At 50.5% G+C, this 20,625-nt stretch overlaps 2 protein-coding genes across 4 annotated transcripts in view; one reads left to right on the top strand and one right to left on the bottom strand.

The window, feature by feature from the left end:
* Positions 1 to 61: 61 nt before the first annotated feature.
* Positions 62 to 19,874, bottom strand: DENND2D (DENN domain containing 2D). Of its 3 annotated transcripts, none has more exons than XM_081492747.1 (12): positions 19,764 to 19,874; positions 15,071 to 15,246; positions 14,082 to 14,194; positions 13,317 to 13,386; positions 12,568 to 12,645; positions 11,135 to 11,275; positions 8,589 to 8,737; positions 5,172 to 5,349; positions 2,069 to 2,110; positions 1,625 to 1,709; positions 1,048 to 1,287; positions 62 to 584 (listed from the first exon to the last, which is right to left on the bottom strand). In XM_081492747.1, exons 1-12 carry the CDS (start codon positions 19,819 to 19,821, stop codon positions 508 to 510), a joined length of 1,407 nt encoding a protein of 468 aa, XP_081348873.1. In that variant the 5' UTR covers positions 19,822 to 19,874; the 3' UTR covers positions 62 to 507. The 3 variants fall into 3 exon arrangements, with proteins under 3 accessions (XP_081348873.1, XP_081348872.1, XP_081348874.1); XM_081492746.1 differs by lacking the exon at positions 19,764 to 19,874 and adding an exon at positions 15,825 to 16,078; XM_081492748.1 differs by lacking the exon at positions 19,764 to 19,874 and adding an exon at positions 15,870 to 16,078.
* Positions 14,644 to 20,625, top strand: part of CHI3L2 (chitinase 3 like 2) — a 51,272-nt gene continuing 45,290 nt past the window's right edge. The window contains exons 1-2 of the mRNA XM_081492756.1: positions 14,644 to 14,755; positions 18,507 to 18,659. The gene's annotated coding sequence lies outside the window, so the exon portion shown is untranslated. The remainder of the gene's footprint in view (positions 14,756 to 18,506; positions 18,660 to 20,625) is intronic.

The raw sequence follows: 20,625 nt of genomic DNA, 5'->3' as shown, positions 1-20,625 counted from the left end.
TCACATCTCTTGCCTTGTTTTGCTGGTTATCTCTCCATAGTGGAAGCCAGAGATACACATGTAAAGAGCAAGAAGATTTTCATCTTTATTCTTATCCTCACATGTCCACAGACCTCTGTTTATATGTGAAGAAACGGAGCATTTGGGTGACAACTTGTTTCTCTGTGGAGGATTTTGTAATAGTGCTTCCTGGGAGAGGGCAGTTCCAGAAACTTCTGGGGCTCTACACCACCTCTACTACTGTTTCTTGCTCTGTGTCACCTCTGCAGAAAAGGCAGCTATGTGCCCGGCTCTGTGAGCACAGAGGTCAGAGCCTTCCAAAGTCTCGAGAAAGCTGATTTCAGGAATCCCAAACTCAAGACACCAACTTGAAGCAAGACCTGGTTACCAGGACTCAGAAGGAGGCTGTGGATTCTATTGACTGAGAGCTTCACATCCTACCATGCTGGCAGGGGTCAAAGTCCACTACTGGCCTATAGGTCTAGTCACTCCTGTTCACCACAGCTCTTATTTCACAGTCTTTTCCTTTGGTTTCTTTTGTTTCTTCTGTTGCTCATATTCAAGTATTTTCTTTTGGAAATAATCTGTGGTGTTAGAGATACAGGTATTAGAGGCAGCTAATCTGGCCAGACTAAGATGAGCTCAAGAACAAGGGTCAGAGATACTCTCAATGTCTGCTGCCCATGCTCCCCCACTATACCCACATTCCCGCCAGGATCCCCATGCCATCCTAGGCCTTTGTAGATCTAGGTATTCGATTAGGCTCCCAAAGGGGCCTAAAACAGAATAATTATTAGGAATTAGCTCTAGACTAAAAGAGAAAGCAAAGGTCCTCCTACTGGCTGATGAACAGAGCAATGTCTACAAAACATCAGCCTCGGAGGTATTTTCTTAGGCTTCAGGATCTTTCTTTCCAACCTCATTTGATAAGATCACAGCTGCTTTTGTGAACCTCTCTTAGAAGTGCTCTTCCCTCCCTTCCTAGGACCACACCTGACTTGGAGGCAGTGACCCTCTGGGCTTGGGTTGATAGCTTTTACTGCGTACCTGCAGGAGGGTTCTTGCTCTTTTCGGCTTCCTGGATGAAAAGAGAGAAGAGTTGTGTCTTCACAAATTTCTTCACAAACCGGCGGTTGGCCTTGGAGGTCAGAGCCTTATAGAAGGCCCGTTCTTGGAAGCGGCCTTGCCCATTCGCCTCCCGCTTGATGTAGGAAGCATAGTGGCCCACAGTCTTGACAAAGAACTGCACAAAAGGCCTTGAAACATGCTCATTGATCTGTTCAGAAGCTGCAAGGGATATAAAGAGACCATCTCAGGGGTAGCAGAAGGATGAAAACTACCCACCCGTACCTCCAAGTGGCTTCCAATGCAGGCTGAAAGCTCTTGGGCAAGGGGTGGGGTGAGGCAGGGTTCGTAATTACTGGTTGCTGAAAATGTGAGACTGGAGATGGGTTCACCATTACTTAGGAAGAATAAAATCTCATACTTGCCCTTTAGGATCAAGGCCTCTGGGACTAGCCCAGGACTGCGGAGTGAATTCCTTTTAGTTCTAGAAGGGAATTGTTGGGAATCATGCCCTTAAACTCTTTGGAGAAAGCCAGAATAAGAGGGACCTGGGACTTACTCTGTAACTCCTTGATGCCCTGACCAAGAGATTCTAAGACGTCATCCTGAAGCTTGGGTGGTAGGATGTCTTTTTCATCACCAACCTAGGAGAGGACAGAGTCAGCTCAGAGGTCAAGCAGTCAGGGAAGAGGTGTGAAGTGTTGAAAGAGAATGTGAGGCATGAATTCTACACCCCATTCCACCCCCAAATAATTGGCCACATACAAGAGACACAACAGAAGCTTCAACTCTAAACACTAGGAAGTCTCTGTCCCTCTGGTACTTGGTCTATGTCCTTGCTCTAAAAGCACTAATACCAACTGCCTTGTGAAGTCACCGTCTCCTTGAAAGAGGTGAAGTCTTGTTACCATACTTAAAGTTTGTTAAAGTAGTGGAACTTTGAAGAGCCAAGAGCAAGTGAGTTGGTTGTGGGTCTGCAAGGGATCTGAACCCAGACACTTACTGACATTAAGAAGGTTCCTTCACAAAGATTCACCAACAGGACCTGAAATAAAAATGGGACAGCTTGGTTTCTTCCCCTTTCTCCGTTTCTGCCTGTTGTTGTACCTTTCAGCCCAAGTAACAACAAAATCAGCATCTTCAGGTCTCATTTCCTGTCTGATACACTCCTTTCTCACCGCCCACTCTTTCCTGAGAAAAGGGTATGAGGGTATAGGAAGCAGGAAATAGGGGAGAGAGCAAAGGAAGATGGAGTATACAATATAGGTAAATTGAAACCAGTCACTCTCTTAATAAAAAAGCACTGATCATAGTAATAACTTCTATGTATGAGGCATTAAGTGCATGGCATGTGCTTTGCATATCTTATCTCATTTAATCTTCCCAGTGCTCCTGTAGAGGCAGATACTGTGCCAGTTTTGCAGGTGAGGAAACACCCAAAGCAGTTAAACTGCCTGAGGTGATACTGCTATCAAAGAGTAGAACCAGTTCCAAGCCTGGGTTGTGCTGTCCTCGGTAGTACATCATTCTTCCTACAGTTCTTCAGTTCCCTTCCCTCTGGTGAGCTTTAGGACAGGGATGGGCATCTTTTGATTTTTTTTTTTTTTAATGCTTATGACAACTTTATGTACAATTGCCTAGAATTCCATTTTTAAAACTCCCACAGCGGTTCCCTGGTGGCTCAGTGGTAAAGAATCTGCCTGCCAGCACAGGAGACACAGGTTCGATCCACGATCCAGGAAAGATCCTACATGCCACAGAGCAACTGAGCCCATGTGCCACAACTACTGAACCCAGGTGTTGTAACTACCGAAGCCTGCATGCCCTAGAGTCTGTGCTCTGCAACAAGAGAAGCTGCCACAAAGAGAAACCCATGCACCGAAGCTAGGGAGTAGCCCCCCTCTCTCTGCAACCACAAGAGAAAAGCCCACACAGGAACGAAGACCCAGCACAGCCAAAAATAAATAAATAAAAATTATTAAAACTCCCATAAGAGCTTTGGACCTTCCAGCGGGGAATAGCGAGAGGAGAAAATAAGCCTGCGGTCAACAGGAGGAGGGAAAGAAAGGCAGTAATCACGTGTTTGTAGGGTGCAAGTAGGACAAGCACAGGGCTGGAACTTGAGGGACCTGAGTTCTAGTATCAGCTCCATCACTGCCTAAGGGGCCTTCAGTTTAGACTGGAGATGACCACTACACATCCTGCTGGTTAGATTACAACCTACAGACCTGTTTCTTTGAGACTCAGAGAATTTTCAAATCATTGAATTAGTTTTCAACATTTAAATTAAAAAATTTCACACAGAATTTGGATCTAGGGCTTTTCTGGAAAAGTCAGGAGCTCTAACACTGATCCACATTCAGAGGGAACTGCGTTACAGCTGCCTCCTTTATCATAATCCCCCAAAGCCTGTGTTGGCCATTTAAATGCCTGCTGGGTCCGTCTTTTCAGTTTGTGACCTTGGTCTCAACAAGAGGGTGACTGATCCCTCTATGCACCCTTCTCCCAAATAAAAAGAAAGGAGAAATAGGAATGTGTGCCAAAAGACAGAGTAGGCACTGTAATTATCCATCATCAGGGGAGAAAAGTTGAACTAGTTCAGGCGTGAAACCACTTGTATACATAGGCTCAGATGCCTTCATTTAGGGCAGGCTGTTCACTTTGTGGGCTGGGAGGTAAGAGCATGTGTAAAGAATTTCTTTCTGAAGTTGTTCCCAGAAATCTTTCCAGTACTTGAGTATGTTACTGTCTGTCCAAGGAGCCCTTCTAAAAAAGGGCCTATCTCTCTCCCTGACCCCTAGCCCTCTCCCATCCCTATCCCCTGCCCATTTCATCAGCTGGGGCTCTTGGACAGCACGAGCTGGAGTCTGACTAGCCTTGGGGTGTCTTCCCGCCAGGCCACTGGGGGAGGAATTACAGCGTCCAAGAAGATGGCACTGCAGCATCAGGAAGTTTCATAACTTCTGGGATTGGGACACTTATTGAGTCGTATTACTAAACGTGGGGCTTATACTCTGTCCCAGTTAGTCACAAGGCAGAGGCTGGCTCAAAGGGCATGTGTACTCAGCAGTTCTGAGGAGGGCAGGGCCGGCTGGGGAAGGCAAGGAAGGGAAACAGCCTGCTTCTTTACTTCCCAGCAGCACTCTGCGGAAGAGGTGCTTTGCTTCTATCTCTGCTGGATTCCGGGATTGCCTGTGCGGCCTCAATAAGTGGACTGAGCTCTTTGGACCTTGGTTATTTCTTATGTAAATGGAGGAAGTCCTCCCACTAGGGCTGGTCGCATGCCTCCAGTAGCTTACTTCGAGGCTCTGCCTCTTTCCTTTCTGTCTACACGGAGGGAGTCGATGGTTAGCCAGACCAAACTAAGTAGCTCTTTCGGCTTGAGATTATAGTAGCGAGCTATCTCTTGAAAGTTTCTATTGACAACTCAAGCAAAGCAGAAGTTGTTCTTCCAACACTGGAGGTAGGTTTATGTTATTAACACCCATTCTCACCACTGAGCTCTTTGGTGTATCTGGGGGCACTGCCAAGACACAAGAGGCTGAAAAAATCAAAGAGGATTTGGACCTATAGCCTCATTAACCAACTGAGCTCTGAGCTAATTGGAAGGATGACCCCTACTACAAAAACATATCTGCATTTTCAAGACTCATTGTTTCCAGGAAGGCTGTTAGTTCACTTCCAAGCAATGTGAATAAATTCCAGTGGGGTGTGTGTTATATAGACCAGCTGTGCATGTCCATTCAGAAGAAAAATGGGACACCCAGGGCCTGCTCACTAGGACTAGCTGGCCTAGGACAGTTGAGTGAAGCCCAAATAAGCCATATGCTGCCCCTTAAGTCCAAAGGGAAATCATTCAGAGAATGGAGCAGACACTGAGTATCAGCTATATGTTAAGCACCAGGCTAGGTGCTTTATGCTGATTTTTTTCCCCTAGGATCCTTTAGGGTCTAAACACTGCCATTCCAGTTTTACAGATGAGGAAGCTGAGGCTTAAAGAGGTTAAGCAACTTGCCACAAAATCACACAGCTGTTAGCTGCAGAGGTGGGATCCGGATCCAGGTCTGCCTGGCTCCAAATCAAGCCCCCTTCTTGCTGCTTCGTACCTCTTCCATGGGGCTGTCCAAAACCTCCTGCCGGAAGCGCATTTGGACTCCAACCATGAAGGGAGTGGGGCAGCAGACAGTTCCCAGCAGGCTCTCGGGGACCACGGGGATGTAGGTGTGGGCCCAGCTGAAGGGGTAGAGCAGCGCGGCAGTAGCGTGGATGCACTGAGACAGGGTGCTGGGGACAGGGCACAGAGAGTGAGAGTCAGAGGGGCCTGCCCAGGCCCCCACCCCCACGCCACCTCCCCACCGCCCGCCACTGACAGCGGCTGCTCATGCTGGCTGTGCTGGAGCCATATCCATTCTGGGAGCCATGCCGGTCACAGAGCTTGTGGCTACCTGAAGCTGGGAGGGGAGGAGTAGACCCAGCAGAAACCAGCCTCACAAGAGGCTGAGGCTCCTCTCGTCAAGTATGGGGCCTCTGTGTGATTCTTCTTTTCCACTGGGGGTGGGGGTGGAGGGAGTGTCTTTAAAGAGAGGAGGAGGAAGAAGAAATGTCTTCTCTCTATGAGGTCACTGATCACTGATGGAGTCCCTTCTCTGTGTTCACCACTGTGCTAGGGTGAACCAGGTGGATACCAGGAAGCAAAAGACTGGCCCTGCTTTTAAGCCACTTAGTGTAGTTAAGGAGACAAACATGTAAACACTGGGGTGCAGTAGAGAGGTCAAGTCTATTTCCTCCTTATCTCTCATCCCCAGGCTTTAACTCTCACGGCTCCCTCTGACCACTCGTAGTTATTTAAACTTATCAGGTTGGTGCCTGAGCTTGCTTGGGAAATTCCTGGATTCCAGGAACCTCTGACCAGCAATTCCCACCCGGAAAGTCCCCCCGAGATGACTCCTCCACCCTTTCCAAGGAAGCATTCCCTGTGTAATTACTGCCTAAGTCACAACTCAGACCCAAGTCCCCTCATGCCCCCCACCCCTCTACCCCTCCAACGCACACACCCTCCCTGTCTTCTCTATTCTCCACTAGCTTTCGGTTCCCTTCCTTTCTCCAAACTGCCCTAAAGCCAAGGCCAATAAAAACACAGATGCGGAAACCTTGTTTCAATTCTTGGTATCAAGCTAGCACTTCCTGAGTTAGAAAGATCAAGTCTCTGAGAGTCTAGCCAAGGCTTAGGCTGACTGGAAGTCCCTTTCCTGGCTGAGCGGTAGAGATCTGAAATACTCAGTGTAGGAAGGAAGTGGGAGTGGTGGGGTTTCCCTAAAGAAAGTTAACGCCTGAGAGGTGAGTCCTGCCACCTTTGCCCCTGTCCAGGCCAGCTGACACCTGGAGTCCCCTTCACTTTCTAAACATTGATCCTAGGGGGCAAAAGCCAGAATCCTAGCTCTAGCCACAACAGAAACTTCTCAATGCCCTACAGCAGCAGTCCCCAAACTTTTTGGTACCAGTAACCAGTTTCATGGAAGACATTTTTCCCATGGACCGAGGGCTGGGGTTGGGGGGGAGGGGTGGGATGGTTTCAAGGTGATCCAGGCACATTACATTTATTGTGCTAATGATAATCTGTATTTGCACCCAGTCCCCAGCACTAGCATCACTGCCTCAGTTCCACCTCAGATCATCAGGCATTAAATTCTCATGAGGAGCGTGCAACCTAGATCCCTCGCATGCACAGTTCACAGTAGGGTTTGTGCTCCTATGAGAATCTAATGCCGCCGCTGCTCTGACAGGAGGTAGTAATGGGAGTGATGGGGAGTGGCTGTAAATAGATGAAGCTTTACTCCGCTGCTCACCTCTTGTTGTGCGGCCCAGTTCCTACCAGGCCATGGACTGGTGCCTGGGGGTTGGGGATCCCTGCCCTACAGGGCCACGAGTGGAAAAGCTATTTCTAAAGCAAGAGATTTACACCGCTTTCCACAAGGATTAGCCCACAACTAGTGCCTTCTGGGGCTTCCCAGGTGGCTCTAGTGGTAAAGAACCCACCTGCCAATGAAGGAGACAAGAGATGCGGGTTCTATCCCTGGGTTGTGAAGATCCTCTGGAGGAGGGCCTGGCTACCAGCTCCAGTGTTCTTGCCTGGAGAAGCCCATGGACAGACGAGCCTGGCAGGTTACAGTCCATAGGGTTGCAAAGAGTTGGACATGACTGAAGCAACTTTGCATGCACACACGGTGCCTTTTTGGTTATCACTGATTTTTACAGAATTTTCAACCCACAGGTCCCACTGCCTGCCCAAACTTCCTTTCCTTTAAAACCCATGACATTCACCTGACCCTCTGGGCTAACATTTGGGTCCCTAAAGTCCTTTCCTTCTTCTTTCCTAAAAGATAAAACCAGGATTGTCAGCTCAACATAAGCAGCTTTCTCCATCCCGAGACATAAATGAGTCAACCTTCTACTGTTTTAAAATTTTTCTCCTGTTTCCATCTGTCACGTATCTCCCCATGTCTTCACCAGATTTGAAGCCTCTAAGAGGCAGAGACCAAGATATGATAGTATTCTGCTTCAACTATACACTATACATGGATATACTCAACTATGAAATTATTATTAAGAAAAACAACTGGCACTTACCAGTGTGGGCCTGGCAGGGTGCTAGGTACCTAAAGTGAATTACTTCATTTAATCCTTGCTACGCCCTTATGAGGTAGGTACAGTCGATCTGTCCAATCACAGATAAGGAGATCATGAATTCAAAAAGTTAAGAAACTAGGGACTTCCCTGGTGATTCAGTGGTTAAGACTCTGCACTTCCAATGCAAAGGGTACAGGTTCGATCCCTGGTCAGGGAACTAAAGATCCCACATGCCCATGCATCCAAAAAAATAGAAAAATAAAAGAAGTTAAGAAACTAACCCAAGGAACACCATGTTGCTAAAGGTAGAAGAAAAGAACTTGAGTTGTTCTGCTGATTTCAACACCTATGCTTCCTTTCAGTCAGGAGTAAGTCTATATCCCCTTTAGGTCTAGGACCATCTTTTGTTTGCCTGTATCTCCCTGATGCTTGGCATCTGGTTAACAGCTGACACGGAATAAGTGTTTGATGAATGAGTAAATAAATGGACAAATGAGGTGTGTTTGCCACTAGGATAATGGGTTTGACCTCCATACCATTATACATACATCTTCCTGCCCTGTCCTCCCTCAACCTTTCAGGAGCAGAATCCTCTCTGCATCCACCCTAACTGGTTTTCTCCTAGGCTGTTACAAGAATGCTTCATGCCCTTCTCAGAACTAAATCACAAACCTCCTTCAGGCTTAGGCGGCGATCAAGTTTGGAGGCAGGAACAGGAAATTACAACAGCTATTACAGCAGCTATTTTCTAGGCTTTAGTGCAGATTAAGACAGTGTGGAGGAAAGGTGAGCACACAGGTCCTACAGCCTGAGCTCCTTGGAGCACCGTCCCGTCTGTCCCCTGGAGCCCAGGGATGCCAGTCAGTTCAGGTGACCTGCTCAGTGACTGGACTAACCTGAGACCTTCTGCCAAGAAGATGATTCTTCTTTCCAGCACTGCAGAGGCAAAGATCTGAAGAATCTGCTCAAAACTGAGGCAACGCATGAGAGAACTAAAATCCACGTGCTCTAGGTGGGAGTCCAGGGGCCGCGTCAAGGAAATGAACTGTTGGGAAACAGAGAGAAAGGGGTCACCACACCGAAATACCACACAAGCCCCAGAGAGCTGGGTCTCTACCTACCTCTACCCTATCCTCCCCAAAAGAGTACATCTGATCCTACCTCCCCACTACTAAAAATCCACCCATGGTTTCCCTCTGCTCTGAGGGTAATGTTGCTGTAAACCTCGGTGTGGCTCACAGCACCCTGCCTCCCTCACCACCTCCACCACCTTGCTTCCCCACATCAATTCCCTTCTGTTCCTTCAGCATGCCTTCCGTCTTTCCTGCCTGAGGTACTTCCCTCCCCTAGGATGCCTTTCATTTAAAAAACTATTTATTTTGTTTTATTTATTTATTTGGCTGCACTGAGTTTAAGTTGCAGCATGTGGAATCTAGTTCCCCAACCAGGGAATGTACCTGGGCCCCCTGCATTGGGAGCATGGTGTTTTAGCCACTGGACCACCAGGGAAGTCCCTCATTCTCTTTTTTTTTTTTTTAATTAATTAACTGGCTTTTCACTGAAGTGTAGTTGACTTACAATATTTTCTGTCTTCATTCTTATCCTCCTTTATATCTCAGAAGCCTGCCTTGGCCACCTAATGCAACACACGTTTCTCATCATTTTCTCATGTAGTATCCTGTTTTCTTTTCCTTCCATCAGTATAATTTTCAACGATCTTATTTATTTGTGTGTTTAAGTCTGTCTCCCCCACTAGACTTTTAGCTCCATGAGGTCAAGGACCACATTCATTTTATTTACCATTTTGTAGCCAGAAAACAGTTGGCTCAAAACTCAACAGTTTTTGAAAAACTGAGATCATGGCACCCGGTCCCATCACTTCATGGCACATAGAGGGGGAAAAAATGGAAACAGTGATAGATTTTATTTTCTTGGGCTTCAAAACCACTGTGGACAGTAACTGCAGCCATGAAATTAAAAGACACTTACTCCTTGGAAGGAAAGCTATGACAAACCTGCTGCTGCTGCTGCTGCTAAGTCGCTTCAGTCGTGTCTGACTCTGTGCAACCCCAGAGACGGCAGCCCACCAGGCTCCCCCGTCCCTGGGATTCTCCAGGCAAGAACACTGGAGTGGGTTGCCATTTCCTTCTCCAGTGCACGAAAGTGAAAAGTAAAAGTGAAGTCGCTCAGTCGTGTCCAACTCCTAGCGACCCCATGGACTGCAGCCTACCAGGCTCCTCCAGCCATGGGATTTTCCAGGCAAGAGTACTGGAGTGGGGTGCCATTGCCTTCTCCAATGACAAACCTAGACAGTGTATTAAAAAGCAAAGACATCACTTTGCTGACAAAGGTCTGTATAGTCAAAGCTAGTAGCCATGTATGGATGTGAGAGTTGGACCATAAAGAAGGCTGAGCACCAAACAATCGATGCTTTCTAACTATGGTGTTGGAGAAGACTCTTGAGAGTCCCTTGGACAGCAAAGAGATCAAACCAGCCAATCCTAAAAGAAATCAGTCCTGAATATCCATTGGAAGGACTGATGCTGAAGCTGAAACTCCAATACTTTGGCCACCGGATGGGAACAGCTAACTCACTGGAAAAGACCCCGATGCTGGGAAAGATTGAGGGCAGGAGGAGAAGTGGGTGACAGAGGATGAGATGGTTGGATGGCATCACCGACTCAAGGGACATGACTTTGAGCAAACTCAGGGAGATAGTGAAGGACAGGGAAGTCTGGCATGCTGCAATCCATGGGCTCACAAAGAGTTGGACATGACTTAGTGACTGAACAAAAACAACGAGCCAGAAAATAGTACAACTTGGGGCATAGCAAGCCTTCCACACTTATTTTTTGAGTAAGTGAAGATGCCTAAACCTCCCTTTATTCTGATATGGGAAAGCCAAAGTTCAGAGGGACACACAGAATATCCAGAATACCAGGGGTCAAGACTGGGATTCTTAAAACAATTTTCTACTTGCTGCTTTGTCTGTTTAGTGTCTTAAAGCAATAGCATCCCCAGTATCGAATGGGTGGGGACTCAGGGGTGGGGATGAGTGATAAGAAAAAGACAGGTGGAAGCCATAGGTAGAGATAAAGGACAGACACAGGGAGATAAGGGAGGTAATGGTGAAGAGCGGAAGTTTGGGAACTGGAGGCAAAGGCCATTCTAGTACTGGGAGCCTCCACTTACATAGTCTACTATAAAAAAAAAGATCTTGGTTATTTGAACAGTAACTAGGTCTTTGTGAACATCAGGTTGAGGAAATCAGAGAACTGGGGTTTGACTTTAAGTTCTGCCAATAATTTTAGCCAAGTGCCAGTCCCTGCCTAGCTCAGTTTCTTGGAATGTTAACCTGGTAAATGGGCACACTGTTATGGGAGGTGCTGCTGGAACCCGCCCCCTCCACCCAGGGAGGGTCTCCCCCATTTTGCTCACCCACCTCAGTGCCTGAGTCAGGGATGAAGCTCTTGAGGGTGACAGTCTTCCCAGGAGCGGGGAAGGCTGCCTCTCGGAGGCCCTGCATGAATGGGTAGATGATGGCCATGGAGATCTGATGCCTCTTTTCCACTTCATCCAGGATCTGTATGAAAAAGAACCACAGGAGACATGACTCGAGGGATGCTCCCAGGCGGCCAGCCAAGATCATATATGTAAGGTTGCTCCAGCCAATCCTTAACTGGATTCTTTCCTCTTGGCAGAAGCCAGTCTGCTGTTTATCTCCTGCACAAGACCTGATGTTTTTCCTAGCGTTCTTCTTTTCATCCTCTCTCTACCAATTCATATTCCTCCCTTCTTCTAACATCAACCTAAACTACCTTCTCCAGGAAGTCATCCTAGAGTAAACTACTCATTCATGATGGTACCATGTTCATTTGTGCTAGCTGGGGCCTAGAAACTGGGCCTTTTGGGTGCCACTCTGGCCTCCAACTTCCACTGGAGACTCCCCAGGGCCAGGGATGGCCTCCATCTGCAGAACCCTACACAGATGAACCATCCGCCCAAGCAAAGGCTGATGGAGTTTATTGCCTTCATCCCCCAAGGGGTCTGTCTGGGGCAAAGCACACTGATGCCCTTTCCTGGCTACTAAGATATGCCCCATGGGCTTCCCTGGTCACTCAGTTGTAAAGAATCCACCTGCCAATGCAGAAGATGTGAGTTCGATCTCTGGGTCAGGAAGATCCCCTGAAGAAGGAATGACAACCCGCTCAGGATTCTTGCCTGGAAAGTCCCATGGACAGAAGAGCCAGGAGGGCTACAGTCCATGGGGTTACAAGAGAGTTGGACACAACTTAGTGACTAAAACAACAACAAAGAAGAAGAAAAAGACATGCCCCATCCATCCTGAAGGACTCCTTTCTAACCCCGGCTCAGGTGTACTGACACAAGAAGACCTCAACTTCCCCTCTATCCTGGAAGGAATCAGAGGGAGTACCCCAAGCCCTGTTGTATAACTGCCTTTATATTTGTTTAGTATTCTGTCTTCTCCATATATCATGTCATCTGCACCTCACATCAACCCGTGAGACAGAAAGATGAGGCATCATTACATGCATTTGACAGACGAGGAAGCTGAAACTCCCAATTTCTAACCTGAAGCTCTTCTCATGTCCTACTTCAGCTGCTTTCTTACCTTGACTAGACTTGGGGGCAGTGAACTCTCTGCAGGGGAGACAGTCTACTAGGTTCAGTTCCTACTTTTCTCTAAAGCCAGGTGAAGCCCAAGCCCCTCTCTGCCTGAGTGTCTCCAGAGTGCCTCGCCTGACCCCGACTGTCGGGGAGGAGCGCCAGGAGTCCAGGCAGGGCAGGCAGCCAGGGCAGAGCTGGAGGCCAAACAGGCCTGACAGGACTGGAGGAATCCTGTTCCACACCTACCTTGGAGAACAAGCCAAAGCAGCCAATGCAGCTGATGATGCAGTACACCCTTGGGAGGCGAGGACCACGGCCGGCAGGCTGGGGAGGGACAGACAGGCTCCTTCAGCGTCGCAGCCTCTCCAGGACCTCTGCCCAACTGGGGTTGATGGGGCATAGGGCTGGGGCTGGCGCTGGGGGATCCCACTCCTGGGACAGGCAGCTGGGAAGGCCAGAGCAGTCACAGAAACCAAAAGACCATGGCCCTGAGGGGGCTGGTTGGCTCAGGGGCAAGCACTGCCTCTGTTAGCGCCAATACCCTCAGGGGTTGACAAGGAGGGAGCAAGTGTGTTGTAGAGACAAGAAACAGCTAAGGAGGGTGTGCTGTAAAAGTGACTTGGGGAAACCCAAGGATTGAACCTCAGGGTCCCAATCCCAAGCTGGGCTCTGGGAGGGCCCAGGGGCCAAGGCAACAAGGCCTAGATAGAGATGGTGGAGAGTAGATTAGAATGAAGCCTCCCACACAAGGGAACAGTTGAAAGCTGGGAAGAGTAAAGACCCAACCCCAGCAGCAAAGGTGCTCTGGGTAGGTGAGGAGAGGCGTGTATCTCTGTTCTTGTGAGGTTGCAATGGCAGCAGGTGCTGGGCTGTGCTCTCTCTTTACAACCACCCCTGCCAAGGAGCCTTGGCTTTTGCAACTGAGGCTGGAGCAAACCCAGCTGTGGGGCAGAAGAGGATGCAGAGAGGAGGGGGCAGTTCTGAGCTGCACAGACCAAGAGGCGCCTGCAGTATCCAATCTTCCTGCTCCCGTCCACATTGGTCAGAACGAACGAGAAGGTCTCCCTGAGGAAGAGCAAACAAGGACCTGGTTTGCACTAGGTTCTAAAGCAGGAAGGTGGTCGGCATCAGGGGGGCTGAGCGGGGAGAGGAGGGCCAAGGGAGCTGCTGATTGATCCTGAGAGTAATCATAATACCAGTCGGTTTAAGTAAAAAGTGCTTACTGGTGTCAAGCTCTAAATGCATCATCTCATTTAATTCCCAAAACAACTTTTTGAGGAAGGTTCAATTACTAACCCTACTTTAAAGATAAAGAAACTGAGACTCTGAGAGAGTATTTCTTATCCAAGGTCACTCAACTCATAGTGGTAAAGCCAAAATTTGAGCTCAGGCAGTCACATTCCAAGACTCATGATGTAAAGGGCTTTGCCATGTAAGGATCTCATTAGTGGCCAAAGGACTTCTTTGGTGTCCATCTTCTGCCTGAGGCAGTCAAAACACAGTGAAAATCACTCCTAGGACAGGAAGGAGAACCTCACCCTTCTCTGGACAGAAGGGACTGGTTAGCCTGCTTAGTTAACATCTCTTGCCTCGAGAGACTCCAGGCAAGATATTCAAAAACGAATCAATTCCAGTCCCTCCCTCCCCAACAGGAAGGAAGCTGGTGAGAAATCGAGATGAAGTGGGCACAGGAATCACGTGGTTCACACCGTTCCCTTCTCCTCCAATCTCAGGCCCCTGTCCCAGAGCCAAGCCATTACCTGGGACACTCAGTGAGTGGGGCCCGCTCGTTCCCATCTGGGAAGCAAAACAAGGGGATGGCTCCAAGCAGCCGCTCCTCCTCCTCTTGTTGACCCCGAAGCAAGTTCTCTCGCTATGAGGAATAGGAAAAGAGACAGGTGGTGTGGAGGTAGGAGCAGGTGGAGAGGGCTTGGGGTCTGGCAAACTTCTTTGGAGGCTCCTAAGCAGCCTGAGAATAAGCTTTTCCACAGGTGTGGAACTTAAAGCTTGCCTCTGTCCCCATCACTGCTCGCAGACTGCATTCTGGGTCAGGCTGGAACAATCCCACGGCTGAAACAGCCACTCCTGGGCCAAGTCTATATGAACCTGAGTTAGACTTCAGTATCCTTAATGGTGTTTATGGTCAAGAAGGGGGCCAGGACCACGCTAAATACAGAAAGGCCCAGAGACCGCCCAGCTTCCTGGAGGGACCTCATCAGAGAGATACCACATCTGAGAAGAGAAGCGGCCAGCCCAGTCGCCTCACCGTCAGGGTTAATGAGAAGGGTGCCCTGACCCCACCCCTTCACCCGCCACAGGACCAGACAAGAAGGAGCCTGATGCTTGGGCTGGAGCCATCAGTTGTTTGCCTGCCCTTCCCTTCCCCTCCCACCCACCCCAGGGAGGGGATTCCTGCAAGGACCTCTGCCAGAAGGTAAGCTTCTCAACAGAGAAGGGTGGCTGAGGATGGAATTGGGAAGTACTAGAAGGTTGCCTCAAAGGCAGAAGAACTAACCTAGTTTCCTGGCTAGGGAGCCTAGGTCTGTTCCCCACAAAGAGGTCAGACCTAGATTCTGTGTATGATAACAGAAAACAGGGCTGGGTCTGAAGGAAATGGGAGCAGTGAGTTCAGGGCAGCTCCAGCGGAGCCCGGGCAGGGTGGGTGGGGGAGGCAGAGGGCACACCTCTCCCCATTGCCCCTCAAACATCTGAACCCTCGGCCCCCCTTGCCCCTTCCTTCAATCCTTACCTTGGGAAACTGGTAGATGATCGTGGGCTCATAATCTTCCCCTGAGTGCTTTTTTTTGAGAGAAACCACGAGGAGGTATTCAAAGAAGTGCTGCCCTCCAGCAAAGCTGGGTAGACAGTGCTCCAGGGCTCTTTCTGGTTCCTTCACTACTTCTCCCAGATTGTCCTGGGGAGGTCCTGAAATCAAGACAGCAGGGCCCATGGGTATCTCACTGATCCGGGTTCCCAGTGGAGGCTGTGGGGTTCTGGCAACTTCCACACATCCAGGCAGCCATGCCCATGCCGAAGTCCCTAGAGCCGGCCCAGCGCCTCACATCCCAGCACGGGCTCAGAGCCAACTGGGCAGTTTCTGTGCCTTCCTGCGACATTTGGAATCACCAGGAGTCAAGACAAGGAAAGAAACCACTGATTCAGAAGCCAAGGAAACGTACCGGGGAGGCCACCTGGGAGGCCCACAGCCCCAGGGTAGTAGAGATTCTTCTGCCTACCTGAAGCAATACACCCCCCAAGTCAACCTGGACTCAAGAAATCAGAACAGGCCAAGGGCCATGTGGCTGTGACCACACCAACCCCCACAGAGGGCATGACCAGCTCTAAAAACCAACAGGGGAAACCTCCCAGCTCGGTCACATGGTAGAACCGCGTGGAAGATGAGATATAAAAGGAAGAAGAAAAAGAAGTATTTCAAGGGAAGAAACAGCCCCAAAGAAGAGGGCCGTCCTGGAAAAAAAGGAAGTGGGTAATCTAGCCCAGACCTGCTCGGTGTAGAGGCAGTCGTTTGCGGAAGCGACTGAGGATACCTCCTCCGGCTTGTCTTTCCATCTTCTTGGGCCTGTCAGGCATGGAGTGCCTCCTTTCCTCCAATACAGACCAGCTAGAGAAAGCCTGAGAAACCGCCTGCCGTTTCAGTCTCCAGCAACGACTCTATGCAGCCAAGCCACGTGCTGTCTTCCAAATAGGGGAGAATTGTTTCCATCCTGTGCACCCAACGGTTGAGCAAGAAGACTGCGGCGGGACCCAGGAAGGCAGCAGAACGCCTGCACTGACAGAGGCAGCATCCTGGCACTGCAGCTCAGACCTCAGCTCCTCCCAAGAGCCCCAGGGTGTGGTGAGAGAAAAGGTCATAGGCAAACACCCCCAGAGCCCAGCTGCTTCTGGGGTAAGGGCTTTTAATTCCGGGCTGAAGGTTGTGCAATGGATTTATGTACAACCTCCGGACAAAGAAGAATGCCTGATAACATCAGACTGTGAGCACTGGACCTCACCAGCCCTAGGACCAGGATCATAAATCTCCATAACTGATCCCTGATCTTTCACTTCTTAACCTCTGCACTGCCCCCTGCTGCACCCTGGGACATCTAGGACTTCAAGACTGCAAGCAAGAGCATGGAACAAAGACTCTTCACAGCAAGGTTGCCACGGCCTCCCCTGATTAACATCAATAGACTTGCCCCCATCCATTATCTAGGTGGAGAAACTGTTCAAGCAAGAGCAATTCCTGGATATCAGCACAAACCTAAAAGTCTCCTCTCCTGGTGGGGAAATAGAGAACAAAGTCCATCTCTGGGCTGGAGAGTTCCTGATATCTCAGCAGGATCTTCCATGGTGCATCTCTCACCCCCTGCCATATGTCCAAAGGCAGACTTGTCTCACTGAGACCTGTGCCAGGGATCCAGCAGAGAACCCTTCCCCTAGATAGGAAGCACTGACTTAGAACACTCTCCCTGGCCCAGGAGGGGACTGGTTGCATCGGCAGCCTGAGGGGCACTCGGTGGAATGGAAAGCATCTGAGTGCTGTCCACCCCATCCTTACTCCTGCTCAGTCTTTTATCCCAGATGGTCCAGGACAACAGTTCTACACAAGCTAAAAGTGGAACAGCTGGCCCCTGGGGCTCCAGTGATGCTATGTCTGGAGGCTGAGGAAGAGAGACAGAATAGCAATCCATCACCTGGGATTCTCACATCAACCCTTGAGTGTGTAAATGTACATAGTAAGAGAGAAGGACTTTTGCCAAGATGCTGTCCCTAAGAGGAGCCTGGGAGCAAAGGGGTTTGATGCCAGTGTCTGCCACTCCTGCATAGAATCAATAGCCTTCTGGGAGAAAAGTGGGGTGCTGAAATAAGGGAGACAGCTGCTTGCTCTTAATAGCTCCAGACCTGACTTCTGTGGACTAGTAAAATCCAGTGTTCAGTGGCCCAGCCATGACTCCTGGGGAGAACGACAGTCACAGTAAATAAGAATGTTACAGTCACTGCAATGATGAGAACAGTGACCCGGAACACTCAGATCTGTCACCACACATTACTTGCAATATGCACAGGCAGGTTGCATAATACTCATCACCAATCTGAGAAACAGGCATCTCCTGATCAGATGGGGAAACTAAGGCACAGAGTATTTCAGGGACTACTTGGGGAATACAACAGAATCTCTTGGGGGTGGGACTTATGAGAGTTTCATGTTCATGCTCCTACCTTCTGGATGCAGTACACACCAAACATCTCACAGATGTGGGATGCCTCCTGTTTGCAAAAGACCTTGGGAAGCAAAATCTTTTCACTGATCGTTCTGGAACCTAAGGAAATGATTTCTTTCCCTAAATCGTTTGGGTTGCATTTTCAGCCCATTTCTTCCTGCTTTATCGGAAAAGCCAAGAGAACAGCAAATCTCACAAACTCAAACAGAAGGACTTTTGGGCTGCAGACCAAGAAATCCAGAAAAAAAAAGACTGCTTCCTTCTCCCTTTCAAAGGGAGTTAACAACAGAAGAGAAAAGGTCCATCAAACACAGGTTTATAATGGGACATCTCATTTAAGGGCTTCTCACTGAACAACAACAATCTCGTTTAATCCCCAGTGCCCTGGAAAGGAATTATTATTCTGAATTTTAAGTAGAGGAGGGAGCCACCCTTTCTAGAGAAGTCAGAAGTCTGGTTACACTTGTTCCTCCACCAGGAAGCCCCTCCCACAGCCCTCTGAGGAAAAGTCCCAGAACCAGCTGGAATACAGATGAGGAGACTTTCTGGGACCTCGGTCTTGAAAGCTTCCTCTTCTAGCTCAGCCACTCTCAACCCAGGACCACTCCTCCCCACAAGGATGATTTACACTTGCACCTGTGTGTGCGCACACACACACACACATACGCACATCCTCCTACCAACACAGTTTGCCTTGGAACCAAAAGGGCAAAAGAGGGAGGGGAAACTCCAGGGAAGGTGGACAATAGTACAGAAGATGAAAAGAGCACACTCTCCTGCAGGCTGCATGCCAGACCTCAGGACAGGTAATACTGGCTGTGTATCTTACAGTTCCTCACTGTCCAGGAAGCTCCTCCAGTCACAGTTATCAGCCTTGCTCTGGAAACAACTGGAGTGTTTCCTCTGGGTTGCAGAAGCAGCCATTCACACAGGTCTCTCTCGACCCTTCCATTCACACAGGCTTCTGAGGATTCAGAGAGACCAAGGAGACACCAAGACAGTGTTCTGTAGAGAAGAGAGGCCACCAGCCCCACCTTGCCTCTGCTCCTGCCACCACTCACACCCAGGGCTCGGTCTCTGACCTCTCTGCCTCAGCACAGGTGGAATGACCAGGTAATGGAAACCTGTGTTCAGGGAGAACTGCCAGGGCTGGGGGTGGTGGCAGGGGTAACGGCAGAAGGAGCACTGATTCCCCCTCCAGGTCTCCCCAGCTCTGGGGCTTGTAATAGAAGGAGATCTCACTCACTCTTTTCACTGCAAATGTTAAAAGGGGTGGGCTGTCTGGGAATGACCCCTACTTTTCCATTGGTTCTCTGCTTCTCAAAAGGTGGGACCTCTGGACAGAGTAAGAGTTGTGGCTGCTGAGGCATAGGACTGGCTAGTGGTAAGCAGCAAAAAAAGTTTGCTGAATGAATAAAAAAAGAAAATGAATTCTGGATTCTCTTCCTTCCAAAACCCAGCGGTCCAGCTGAGAAGAAAGGAAACGAATATTGACTTCCAATTTAATCCCTAAAACCCTAGACGGGAGGAGTCCTTCTCGCTTCTCTAATGGGGGATCAGGGATAAGTGAGGTTTGACTTGTCAGGTTCCCAGGCTCTATGGAAGCAGCTGAGCAGGCTCTACCCCGGCTCTGCTCGAGGCCACACTCTCCAGGTCTCCTCGTCGCCCTTGGGTGCAGGTGGGGGCGGGTAGGGATGACGTAGCAGGGAAGAGCGGTTTTGTAGCCCGCGGCTCTGCGCCGGGCAGAATCGCGGGCTCCCACGAGGGGAGTCCAGGGGTGGGGAGGGGCGGGGCGAGGCGGTGGGCGGCTGGGGGCAGAGGCAGGGTCTCCCGTGAGGGCGCCGCGGCCCCGGCGCTGCAGGCACCCTGCGGTTGCCCCACCAGCTTCCTGGCTGGAAGGACACGTGGCCCCGGGGCCCCACAGCGGTTTCCTTTGGCTGACAGCCTCCGCTTCACCCCCGCTGGCGTGGCTTCTCCTCTGACCTCCTACCCCTTCCTTCCCCATCCGTCCGTTTCCACCTCTACCTGCGCCCTTTCTCTCTAGCTCGCCTGACCCCTGTCCAAGCCCCCGAAGTGCCCCCCAGACTGCTCCCCGATCGATCGCGACCCTCTGCAACCCCTGCCCTGGCCCCCCGTCCCCGTCGCCTCCCGTCCTGGTCCGCGGTTCCCCGGCCGTCCCCGCGCCCTCGCCCGGACGCGCCCCGGCCCGGCACTAACCCCAGCGGCCGCGCTTCAGCCTCAGGCTGGCTCGGAGGCGGCGGCCGAGCCCATCCATGGCCCCTCGGGTGCCGGGCGCCCGCTCCCAGGTCCGTGGCGGCCCCGCCCCCCAATGCGCGACCTCCGCCGGCGCCACACTTTCACTTTCCCGCGGGGGGAGGCCGAGGGAACCGGCCCGGGGCGGGGCGGCGCACCTTCCGGACTCCGGCCCAACCCCGGCGCACCTGGGCGGGCCAGCTCTTCCCTGGGCCGCAGGCGGGGCGGCTTGCGGTGACAGAGGGCACCCGACGCGCGTCCCAGAGGGGCGGCACCACTTCGCTAGTGGGGCGCCCAGGGAAGCTTGACTTTCCCAGCCCCGCGTCTCCACGAAGTCTCCCTCTACCTCCGCGGCAAGCGCGGGGAGTGCCCGCTCGGTGAGCGTCCGCTCGGTGAGCGTCGGTGCACCTTCCAGGTGGCTCGGGCAAGTACCCCAGAAGGAGTTTTCAGCGACTGCACACCTCGCCAACCCGTCCACCTTTACCGCCTGCAAGGACTTGAGCCTCTGTCCAGTTCCAGATCTCTCGCTGTGTGTGTCCTTCTCCGCGGGACGTGTATCCCTGCGTTGCTCTTTTCCCTATTCCACTTCTCCAATTAAAGGACCGGAGCCCTGTGGGCTCCTGAGGAGGGCCTAGAGAAGCTTAGGGCGTTGACCCTGCCCTCTGTGCCGCCTGTTCTTGGGCAGTTCAGTCAAAGGAGGGCAATCCCCACCCTGCCACGGCAGAGACGTGAAAGTCAAGAATAGAAAGCTCTTTGTAAACTCGTGTGTGATGTAAATTTAAGGGATGGTGATAATAAAATGATGCTAGGGATGATGATAGCTGCA

Source organism: Giraffa tippelskirchi, chromosome 5, assembly GCF_054371585.1.
Source record: "Giraffa tippelskirchi isolate mGirTip1 chromosome 5, T2T-mGirTip1v1.2.pri, whole genome shotgun sequence".
NCBI classification, from domain to species: domain Eukaryota; kingdom Metazoa; phylum Chordata; class Mammalia; order Artiodactyla; family Giraffidae; genus Giraffa; species Giraffa tippelskirchi.
Note: the sequence above shows the minus strand (reverse complement) of the source record. Positions and strands in the feature narration are given on the sequence as shown.

Excerpts from the sequence above, each read along its gene's own strand:
- DENND2D (XM_081492746.1), bottom strand. The coding sequence starts at position 15,912 with ATGCCTGACAGGCCCAAGAAGATGGAAAGACAAGCCGGAGGAGGTATC. Across the intron at positions 15,247-15,824 it reads ACTGCCTCTACACCGAGCAG|GACCTCCCCAGGACAATCTG; the intron begins GTCTGGGCTAGA and ends TCTTGATTTCAG. Across the intron at positions 1,288-1,624 it reads GGGCATCAAGGAGTTACAGA|CTTCTGAACAGATCAATGAG; the intron begins GTAAGTCCCAGG and ends TATCCCTTGCAG.